The 12,228-nt window shown below is 36.8% G+C and overlaps 1 protein-coding gene across 4 annotated transcripts in view; it reads right to left on the reverse strand.

Moving 5' to 3' along the window:
* Window positions 1–12,228, reverse strand: part of Slc41a2 (solute carrier family 41 member 2) — a 120,979-nt gene that overhangs the window by 41,986 nt on the left and 66,765 nt on the right. For 3 of the 4 annotated variants that reach the window (XM_074084273.1, XM_074084272.1, XM_074084274.1), the window contains 2 exons: window positions 3,872–4,003; window positions 1,835–1,983 (listed from right to left, as the gene is read on the reverse strand). In XM_074084273.1, coding sequence (XP_073940374.1) covers window positions 1,835–1,983; window positions 3,872–4,003 — 281 coding nt within the window. The remainder of the gene's footprint in view (window positions 1–1,834; window positions 1,984–3,871; window positions 4,004–12,228) is intronic. The other variant, XM_074084275.1, reaches the window with a different exon arrangement.

A 12,228-nucleotide genomic window follows, 5' to 3' on the forward strand; every position in this document is an offset into this window, starting at 1 on the left:
GGCACAAGCTCTGCACTTACTCTCCTCTGAGTTTTAGCTCAGTGATCACCAAAAATTTTAGACCATGCAGCTCTCTCCTCATAAAATATTTGAGCACACTTACTTAATACTATGCTAATGTTTATTCCTAGGCAATCACAAAACAGAAGAAAATACATATTTTAAGTGAATGAGGTAGAAGAGTAGAAGTTCAATTTTTTCTTCCTACACACAATGCACTGCTCTGCATGTATTCCACTTTGAAAATCACTGATATACCTCAAAAGAACAAATCTCTCATTGGATTTTGTGAGAATTAAGTGACATGATACATGTAAAGCACTCTGAGCAGTACTTGGCACATACAGGGAACACTATATATACAGCTAATGTTATCACCGTCCTTATCACCAGTCCAGTTTCTTTGGAATAATGGCCACATTACCTACCCTCTAGCTTCACTCCTGTATTTACATACAGGCACTTAAGTGTGTTAAGGCCAAATTAAAATGCTATTTCTTCAAACAATTATGTAACTCATCTTAAGGGATTAGGATTTCCCACAATAGGAGGTATCAAATTTACCAAGTTTTGGAAAAAAGTCAAGCCCAAGATGAAACAGTCTGGAAAAAAATCAAGAATGAGTTTATAGAGAATGATGTACATGAAAAAGATGAAATTATTAAGGCCAAGAAAAATAAAATCCCAAACAAGGAAATATAGCTGTAGCAAATTAATCTGCCTCTATAATATACATTTACATAAGCCTAATAACACAAACACTGACAAATAATTTAATTAAAAGTTGTGATAAAACAGTATGGGAGGAAGGTGGCATTATAACAGCTCTAAGCCTCAACTTTTATTAGCCAAACTCAAAACTCTAAATCAAAGCCTAAACACTAAATTTAGGCATGTTATTTTAAAACTTATAGATAGGGTTGGGAATGGTGGTGCACACCTGTAATCATAGTACCAGGCAGGCTGAGGCAGAAGGATTTCAAGTTGAAGGTCAGCTGGTCTATATAATGAGACCCTGGTTTGGCAAAAAAAAAAAAAAAATCAGAAAGAAAGAAGAGAGAAAAATCATTAAAGAAAATAATCCGAGAAACTTCCCCAGAATATGAGGTTTTTTTAGAATGACAGTATAAAACAAAATAGACAAAAATACCAGGGTATATTGACATAAAATTTAAGAACCCTCAAGGTACATCAACATGAGATTTAAGAATAATAAGTGAAAAAAAGAAGCTTGTGCTGGGCATTTAGAACAGTGGCACAGTGTTTGCCTAGCAAGCACAGAGCCCTGGGTTTAATCCCTAGGACCATAGAGAGAAAAGGAGAAGGAGGAGAGAGGGAAAGAAATAAATGCTTACCAGCTTCTAGGAGATAAAAGAAGTTACGTACAAGGAGATCTGGAGTGAGAACGGTATCTGACTGTTCTCAATGGTAACACAAGAAGTTACAATTTTAAAACAAACAAGATTCTATATTCAACCAATGTATTACTATAGAGGGTAACTACAGAATTTAATAACAGGCAAAGGCTCAAAAACTTTACCCCCCCTCCACCTCCCGCCATTTACTTCTCAAGAATCTACTGGAAGATGCATTCAGAGAGAACAAAAGAGCCAAAACATGTAAGACATGGAATCCAGAAGCAGGATCCAAATATTCTGTTGCCAGAGATTATATTTAAAGTGGTTCTGAGCTTACTGCTATTAAGGTCAAATCAATACAAAGACATTCAGTTGATTTTTTTATGTGGTAAACTATGTTATGTGCCTTTAGATGTACATAAGAGTTTTACAGCGGTCTGAGCATAAAAGAGATTTCAAAAGGGTGTAACTCTTACCTGTAACACAGCAGCAATTAAGTATACAACTATGAAGATTACAGTCAGAGAAGTATGGCCACTTTTCATCAAGTGAATAGTATAGAGGAAAATCAAGTGTCCAGGAATCACCAAAAGCAGCAGAACTTGGGCAGACTTATTATTTACTCCTGGAATATAAAATGTGAAAGTCATTAAAACAAAATTGTATTTGAATTAATAATAGGCCAATTGTTAAAATCTGAGAATTACTTTCTGTTTACTACATCTCATAAGGTCACACAAAGTTCAACTGCTAAAAATAAATTATGTAGAATTCACTTAATTCTTTGGAATTCTCACTTTGTGCTTTATATGATTAATTGAAAGGTGGTTGAAAAAACTTGCTCTGAAAAGCACTGGTCAAACTTTAATGTCTATCAAAGAAACACAGGGAAGACAAAAGAGAAAGCACAGAGTTCCTAAAGTAGTAGAATGCCTTAATTTCATGTATTCCTTTAGAGTTCTACCCACTGATATTACAAAGATGGGAATTTCTGATCTTCATTCAAAAGTCAATAATCAGGAATGGTAGAGTACCTGGCAGCAAGAGTGAGGCCCTGAGTTCAATCCCCAATAAAGCCAAAAAAGGGAAAAAAAGAAAAGCATAAAAAGTCAATAATCATATTTATTTTCATCAGGAAAAAAAGTGGCAAGAATTGTGAGGTTTAAAATCATGGCTTATCTTTTTTTCTTTATAACAAATGAAAAAAAATGAGGCTTAGAAAGGATAAATAACATTTTGAAGTCTACAAAGCAAATAGGTAGTGAAGCCAGGACGAGAATCTGTCATGGGATTTGTAGCCTCTCTCTACTCCGTCATGAAGCATCAAAGCAAACTTATCAAACAGTGTATCTGAGTGCTCTAAGTCTGTGTCTGAAGGCATTTGGTCCTTCATTTATTCTGATTAAAGTTTATAATGTCAAAGTTTGCTTTGCTAACTATAAACCTTTTTTATCAATGTTTTGAGTGGCCCTAAGTGGTTCTCAGAATCTTGGCATCATATTTCTCACATGAGCAAATCGGACACCAAAAATTCTAACACCTATGAGGCATGGCCTGGACAGGGAGGGGAAAAGAGCAATGAGGGCAATGTTTCCTAATGGGAGGAACTTAAATCCAATCTGCTCTCAAGTCCATGTGAACATGTGCTGAATGAAGACTGCCTGAGCAGCTTCCTTCCCTACCCTGCCCTGCAATGAGAGCAAAGCAAACTGTAGAGACATGGCTAATTTCACATTTTTCTTCAAATAATGTATGGCTCATTTTCTATCTCTAAGACCTAGATTTAAAAGCTGTGATTTCATTAGAATCACCTTTATTTAACTAAAATGAATCAGGAAGATGTATCTGTGTAAAATTTGGCACTATCCTTTTTCTTTCCATACCAAAACCCTGAAGGGGTTATTAAATTGAAAAATTTTACAATATAAAAAAATTATGCTGTTAGAAGCCAGGTATGATGTCACATGTCCATAACCCCAGCAGTTGAGAGGCTGAGGCAGAAGGATAATGAGTTTGAGGCCAGCCTGGGCTACAATGCAACACCCTTGTTTAAAAAAGAAAACAAATAAATAAATTAATTAAAAAAATAAAATTATGGTCTCAGTTTTTTGGTAATCATATGCCTGGGTGAAATAATAATACACGGATCCCTTAACTGAGGTTAGTCATCTCAACATGTCTGGTATCAAATGTCTACATTTAGAAAAGCCAGAAAAGATTAGTACAGGAAAAGGAGTGCATCTGTCCCTCTAAACCTCCTAGCAATGCTTTCTTTCCCTTACTAATAAACGAGATATCCCGGGGGGAAGAATAAAAGAGAAAAATTATTCAAAGATTCTCAGCAACTGCAGAATTGATATGGATGACTTTTGGTTCACTGAGATTAGCTCTCAGAAGCAAGAAAACTGTACAACATTCAAAAACAAAATATACATCCAACAAGTGTTACCTGTCCCTAACTCACAGAGCAATAGTTCCTGACATAAAATACACAAGAGTCCACAAGCACATACCTGGACCAAAAAAAGTCCTAAAGGGGTAGTAACAACCTTTGGGTTCATCAGGCAATTCTCCTGGAATGCTATGTAAATGGAGGTAGGTAGAAATCCTGCTAGCCTGAATGGCCACCAAATTACCACCAATACCTGAAACATTAGGAAAACAAACAAGGGAGTTATCCTTATACTTTAAGCAACTTGCATAAATTCAACCAAAGCAAGCCTTTTCATGTCACATTCTGAGCCAATAAAGCAAAGCAGAGTTCTTCTGAAATGTTGATTGGTTTAATGTTGAGGTAGATATTCCAAAAGCACAAAATCACTGCCCTGAAAGATTCATTAATTAATTTTTTTCAAACTTGCTTAACTGGTCCAAAGCATCAATTTTTAAAAATCATCATAATCAAGATATAAAACTATGAAACAATTTGTTCATGTTTATCACCTTAGTGAGGGGGACAGGAAAGGTAGATTTATTCAGTTATACAAGGCTTGATACCTTTCTTCTCAGCTTACCAAAGAAATTGGTACAAGGTGCTGAAAAATTTGAGGCCAACCTGAGCTAAACAGTAAGACCTTTTCTCAAGGAAAAAAAACAACTCAAGAAAGTCACCTTTTTAACCTAGAATATCCTCTCACTAACTGAGGCAGAGGAGTTGATGCCAAGATGTGAAAAGAATTCCTAAGGGTAGAAGGCCCTCCGAGGTGAGATGGGGCACTGCAGAGAGAGCAAGGGGGAGGAAGAGACAGCAGGCATACAGCAAGCAGGAAAAAAACAAATGCAAGTTTCAAGTTCCGACATGCCCTGTGCACTAGCATAGCCTCTTGGAGTGCTGGGGAGTTCTAGACACAGGGGAGCCCACGCTTACTTGCCAGCTGTTTTCCATATGCTTGACAGACAGACTGAGGCAGGACGGCAGACTCAACAGAGTGAAGCTCAGTAGCACAGCCGTAAGAAAACTTACCATTTCTGAATGGTAACATATTATATATGACCTCTGTCAAATGAAGCAAAAGCTGCCTAGGTTCCACGGGAACAAGCACATGAGCGAACCCTGTGTGCTACTGCAGACAAAGACTGAAACCTTCCGGCTCAAGACCCCGCCTGGCAGAGAAAACCCTACCTCTGGGGATCAAGTGTACAAGGACTGCCCAAGATTGAGGCTAGGGCATGACATCAAACTCTAGTTCATGCAGACATTGAGTAAGAAGCATCAGCAAGTTACTCCGGAAGACCAGCAAGGACTCAAGTCATGAAATCTCCATGGCCCGGTGTGCGGCACTCCAGATGTCGCAGTCAGAGCAGGGTAATGGGAGCCCACCATCCATCACTAAAGATGATTCCAACGCCAGCCGAAACCAAACCAAGCTCAAATACTGACGAGCTTGACTCAAGCCTCCCCACTAATAACCAGTAAAAGAACTACCACTTCTAGCAAAAATAATATCTTAATCTCCAAGGACTTTCATATGTAATGGCAAGCAAGCATCCACTAAAAATGCACAAGATAGTAAAAGGTGAAAGAGAAACAGAGATCAAAGAACCAGAAATGTTTCAGGTGTTAAAAATTATTTGATAAGGGCTTTTAAATAATTATGACTAGTATGTTAAGTAGGCTAGCAGAAAGGTATATAACATGAATTAAAAGATGGGGACATAGGACTAGGCATGGTGGTACATGTGTGTAATCCCAGCTACTTGGGAGGTAAAGATCAGGAGGATCATGGTTCAAGTCCAGCCTAAGCAAAAAGTTAATGACACCTCACTGCAACCAACAAGCTGGGTGTGGTGCTGTACATGTGTCTCCCCAGTCAAGTAGAAGTCAAGACAGTAGGATCATAGTTCAAGACCAGCTCTAGGCAAAAACTGAAAGATTCTACATGAACAAATACTAAATCACAAAAGGGATGGGAGTATGGCTCAAGTGATAGAGCACCTGTCTAGCAAGTGTGAGGCCCTGAGTTCAAATTCCAGTACTATTCCCACTCACCTCCCAAAAAAGATGGGAACATAAATAAATTAAAAGTATACATATGGAAAAACAGCATGTAAATGCTATGAAAAGAAAGATAAAGTAGAGATAAGTCTGTATGGGGAGGTGGGGAAACTTTAAAACAAAGTGTTACCAAGGATAAAGATGGACACTGACTAATGCTTAAGAAAGTCAGTTCATGAAATGGTGTAGATGCACCTAAAAGTAGACATTCAAAATACAGACAGCAGAAACTGATAAATTTCAAAGAAAAATAAACAAGTCTGTGTTATACTTAGCCAGTTTGCTATAGATGGCACACATAGAGCACACCACCCAACAACAGCAGCACACACTTTGCAAGAGTACAAATGGATCAATCATGAAAATATGCATGAAGACACACCACGTTATAGGTTGAAAAACAGGATGCAATAAATTTGGAAGGATTGAAATATGCAAAGTATGCTCTCATAGAAGTGATAGACACCTGAGAACTTCTTCACATATTTGAAAGTGAACAGTACACTTCTAAATAACTTACAGGTCAAAGGAGAAATCACAAGAGAATGTGGGAAAATAGTCAACTTAATGAAAATAAAAGCACAACACACTGAGAAATGGGAGAGGAATGTAACACAGTCCCTCCACTTGCAGCATTAAACACTGAGACTGTAAGCTCACCTTATTTGTGGGTTTATTATATGCAGTTTTGACCAAATGCAGTCCAAAAAATAACTTAAAAATCAAAAGAAATTTCAAAAACAAAAATAAAAAATTCCTGTGCATCTCAGTTGATGCAGAAAAGCTCTCAGATAGTCCCATACTATCATCAGTAATATTTAAATTGTTGTGTGAATAAATCACCATAAAGTCAGTTATGGAAGGGTTGGGAATACGGCTCAAGTGGTAGAGCACTTGCCTAGCAAACACAAAGCTTTGAGTTCAAATTCCAATACCACCACAAAAAAATTGAGAAAAGACCCTCTTCATCAGAGGAATGGAGGGAGGGAGGGGTAGAAAAAATTTTTTTTAAATTGTGTGATCTAATGAGTGTTTAATTGCCCTTCATTTTGTGAAAATATGCCACCCAAAAAGCAAATGGTACCTAAAAAGTAAGGTGAAAGTTACTGTGCTTAATTGAAGCGATAAAGTGAAAGTCTGAGATCTGTGGAAATGTACATGTCTTTAGCAGAAGTTGGGCAGTGCTGTGGGAAAAGTGAGTCAAGCATCCGCAGTGCAGCACTGAACTCCTAGCATCCTGAGCGTGTCCAGGTATTCCTCAATGGAATCACATACCTGCAGATTCCAAGAGTCTACTGTATTAGAAAAGAAGAAAGGTCTCATGTCGATGATCTAAAAATATCTTAGATACTTAGAAAAAAAATTAAAGTCAAACAAAGTGTAAAGATCAGTAAATGTAAAAGCACAAATCAATGAAACAGAACAAACAAAGAGAAAATAAATGAAGCAGAAGCTGGTTCTTTGAATAAATCAAGAGAAGAAAAGAGAGACATGAAGCCCAGTATCAAGAGTGAGAGAGCAGTCAGCACTGGAGGCGGTACAGGCATGGAAAGGGCACTGCAGGAATATCACAGACAACTGGAAGGGACTCTAAACACACTATCAGCAAATCAAACCCAGGAAAACAGTGAATGTACACACATCACAACCAAACTGGATTCATTCTAGGAATGCAAGGTCAATTCAATTCTTAGAAAGAAATTAACATAATTCAGTATGTTAACAAATAAATGGAAGGAAAATAATATGATAGTATCAAAGTAAAAAATAGTAAAATTTGACATTTATGATTAAAAACTCTTAGCAAACCAGGATCCAAGGTGGACTTCATTAAGCACATGTAAATGTCTCTTTGCATATATACCCAGGAGTGAGACTGTTGAATCCTATTGTGATTTTTATTTTCAGGAACCTCCATACTGTCTTCTATAATGGCTCTACTTATTTACACTACTATAACCAGTTTGCAAAAATTCCCTTTTTTCCACACCCTCCACCAGCACTTGTTATCTTTTGTCTTTTTGATACTAGCCATTCTTATCGAAGTGAAGTGCCTCCTCATGGTGGTTTTGATTTGCATTTCTCCTATGGTTCATGATGCTGAGCAGTTTTTCATATACCTCTTGGTTATTTGTCTGTCTTTTAAGAAATGTCTATTTAGGACTATTGCTAAAACGGGAAATCTTAAAATCATTCAGGACTTAATTTGAATCACACTCAAACTACAGTCATACATTGCTTAATGATGGGGATGTGTCGTTAAGAGAGTTCACTGCTGTGTAAACATCATAGAGTGTATGTACACAAACTAAGCCTGACACAACAGCACCAACCAACATAAACTAATACTACTGTCACAGATGAAGTCTGCCGTGGACCAAAACAGCGTTTTGCAGTGCATGACTAATGGTGAGAAATATTTCTGCACAAGAAAAGCTATTAAAACAATTCCAACAGGATATCTGAACCAGGTGCTAAGGATCAAATGCTTTGATATACCAGAGAGAACAGAAGGCAGCAATTTTCTGGCCAGGACTATCACTTATTGTGGACCCACGGTTCCTGGAAATAAGACAGACTTTCTACACAAAACGCTTCAGGTGAGACTGTTTTTTACAATACGATTATCTATTGTTGCTAGATGATGAGTTCTTTTCTTGACAACTTAGGTGGTTATTTTTAGGCCCCAGCAATAAATAACTTAATATGGAGAAACCCTTCCTACTACACCCTCCAAATCTAAGCTGTTTATCTGGGGTATCCATAAGTATTACACTCAGAAACACAAGTTGAGTGCTTTTGTTCAAAGTTGGTATATTACCCATATATTGTCTGATACCTAGTGAAGTTCTGGCATTCAAATAAAGCTAATTTGTCATTTCAGAAATAGGAACCACAGAAAAAATATAAGTAGGGAAACAGGAAAAACATGAACTCTCCCCTCCCCTTAAAGTGGGGAGGGATCTCTTTTCATGCCAATGCACCAAAAATAAAGCAATTTAAATGTTATATTTTTAAAACTGGAATTATAATGACTTCATTTTAAACTAAATGTGGCTTCACAATTTCCTCATCATATGTCATCTGTCAAACTAAAAATTCACTAAAAGCAAATGCTTCAGCCAGGTATGGTGGTATCTGCCTGTGATCCCAGCACTCAGGAGGCTGAGGTAGGAGGATCCTGAGTTTGAAGCCAGCCTGAGTGAGGGACCCTGTCTCAAAAAAAAAAAAAACAAAACACAAGAAAACTTGACACACTTAAGAAAACATAAAATGCAGTTCATCATAAAAATGTTTTTTAAAATGTATCCTTGTACAGTTCTGCAGTTTTTTCTAAAGGAAAGCACATGTCTTTAAACTGTGTTTAAAAGTTACATTGACAAAGTAGAATGAGTAAGGCACAGAAATGTAAAACTGTTCCCTGAAGATTTCTTTCTTTCTTTCTTTTAAACATTTTTATTAGTATATGATAGTTATACTGGGAGTTTCGTTGTAACATTTCCCTGCTCATACACCACAGGCTGGAAAATATCCTCAGCCACTTACTCTGACTTCAGTAGGAGCTTCCACTTCCTAATCTGAAAACGAGGACAAAATTGAATATCAACCTCAGAAGGATGCTGAGAGAATTAGATAAAACAATGCATACAACAAAGAACCTAGCATAGTTTCTGGACATAGTAGAGGTTCAACAAATTACTATTCCTCCTCCTCCTTCTACTACCAATAAATTTACATAAATAGCACATTTCTAATTTTTTTTTCCTAATTGTAGGTCCTCACACTGAACATGATGGAGAATTCACTGGTCAGAGAGTGTTCAGGAACTGTGTTGCTTTTCAATTCACACACACACATATTTGTGGGACTAGAGTTTGAACTCAAGGGTTTTGCACTTGCAAAGCAGGTGTTCTACTACTACTTGAGCCACACTTTTAGTCCACTTTGCTCTGGTTATTTTGGAGATGGGGGTCTCACAAACAATTTGCCTGTGCTGGCCTCAAACTGCAATTCTCCTGATCTCAACCTCCCAAGTAGCTAGGATTGTAGGTGTAGGCCACTGATACCCAGCTTCAACTTGCATATTATTTTGTTTAAAAAAGAAAAAGAAGAAGTAACTTGGGACCCATATTTTAAATAGCTATTTAAATTGCCTTCTATTTACTTTATGGATTTTCTACTAGAAGCCATGATGACCGTTTTTTTTAAAGTCTGGATTTTTAAAATCTGAGCTCACTTTCTAGAGTAAACAAGAAGCCGGGTGCTGGGGGCTCACACCTGTAATCCTAGCTACTCAGGAGACAGACATCAGGAGGATTCCAGTTTGAAGCCAGCCAGGATCCTATCTCAAAAAAGTCCTACACACACACACACACACACACACACACACACACACACACACACACACAAAAGGACAGGTGGAGTGGATTAAATGGTAGAGTGCTTACTTAGCAAGCATGAGATCCTGTTCAAGCCCCAGTTCCATTAAAAAAAATAAATAAGTAAAAATAACAAATAAAAAATACATAAGTAAAAAAAAATAAGTAAATAATTAGAATGGAACATTGTATAATTGGCACAAATTGGCACTCATCTGATAATACTACATAAGCAAGGCCAGTCACTCACTTCTGAAAGTAAATTAATCGTATACATATGAACACAGCATAATGAAACCCAGCACACACTGTGAAAGAGGGGAGGAGGCAGAAAGGGAATGAGAAGATAACGGAAGGGGTAAACTTGTTCAAGGTACGCTGTACACATGCATGGAATTATCACAATGAAATACCCTATTATTAATGTATGAGAAATAAAAACTAAAACTCTAAAAAAAGAAAGAAATAAGAGTATTTGTGCTACCTAATATAAGCACTTTCACAAAGAGGTACTGGGAAAGCTAGAAGGGAGAAACCAATGTACCAGCAGCCTTGTAATCATCCGAAGTTTTCTATTCACAGCCTCTCAAAAAGAAGAATCTAAGGTTAAGGATTATACTTAATGCAAGGCAAAAGATTGCATTCAGATACATTTTTCCACACTAGATACTTTCCCTAGGAAAATATAAACTGCGGTTTCCATCTCATCTTCATTTACTCTGGGGATTCTCATGGGGGTAGCGTTCCATTTGGAATTTTATTAGATATGGAACACTTCAATGCAAATGCAGAAGGCCCATGCCATTAAGGCTGAGAATATCTGTGGTAGCTGTGACTTCCCTTAGCTTGAGTTTGCAACAAAAAGATACTAATGATACTTGTAGCCCTCTTCAAAAGCTACAAATTTGTTGTTAGAACTTTATAACACTGCTTTTTGTCATGTCTGTGTTACCATGTAATAGACTAAATATATGATAATAAATAGAAATAAATCCTTATAAATAATCAGCACCTTCCTCTTCGCTGTATTCTCTCACTGTAGTCCAGAAGACAGTGACATAACTGATGTTATAACTGCACCAAACTAAAAATGAACAGAAACTTTAGAAACATACTAGTACAATTTTTCCTGACAAAGTGAATAAAATTTTAGAGTAAACAATTAATTAGTGAGAGACTAATTAAAGTGCTAACCTTTCATGGTTTCATACTGATTCCTGGTTATATTTTCAAATTGTTACAGAATTGGAAGAGCTTTCTTTGCTGTTAAAGAATGTTGTCTTCCTGCTATGATATACACTGTTTCTATTAAGGGTTTGTTGTTAGTATTCCTTGTGAATTAAATTCTCCAGACACTAATTGCATTATTAAAGCTAGAAGAGAACATCCAAAGATAGTCTCACATAAATTAAAAACATTAGTTAAAACAGCTTGTCACTATACCAACTAATAAGTAAGACTCCTCAGTCATTTGGGGTATCTTCTGCTAGAATATGCTCAGTTGATACAAAACCACTTAATACTAGGAAGAAATTATCATCAGGTTCACCTAAGGACTGCTTTAAAATTCAAATTTATGTTTTGTTAAATTTAGAATGTATGTTTCTAGTAAACGTTTGGCACTCACATCATAGAATGTATTTCGAATTGTCAAGAATTCTTTTGCACATTCTCAAAGGAACCCAAAATGAAAGTACATTTTCTTAAAAAGTAAATCCTCATAATCCTCTTCACAAGAGACCCAGCACCTTCCATATATTCCTACATATTTTAGCCATCTTCATATACCCCTGCATTTTTACCCACTCTTCCTCCAAGACTCCTGGTCAGAACTCACATGCAGTAATTACTCTTTTAGCTTAAAGAAATGCAAAAGGATGATGAAACATGTCTGCCATTTTTTCGTATTTCTCAGAAGAAATGCATAAATCCTCTCCAAGTGAAGACCCTTTCATATACATTTGGGCAGGTATATTTACCTCCCCAGCCTCCAGTC

Source organism: Castor canadensis, chromosome 8 (genome assembly GCF_047511655.1).
Source record: "Castor canadensis chromosome 8, mCasCan1.hap1v2, whole genome shotgun sequence".
Taxonomy (NCBI): Eukaryota; Metazoa; Chordata; class Mammalia; order Rodentia; family Castoridae; genus Castor; species Castor canadensis.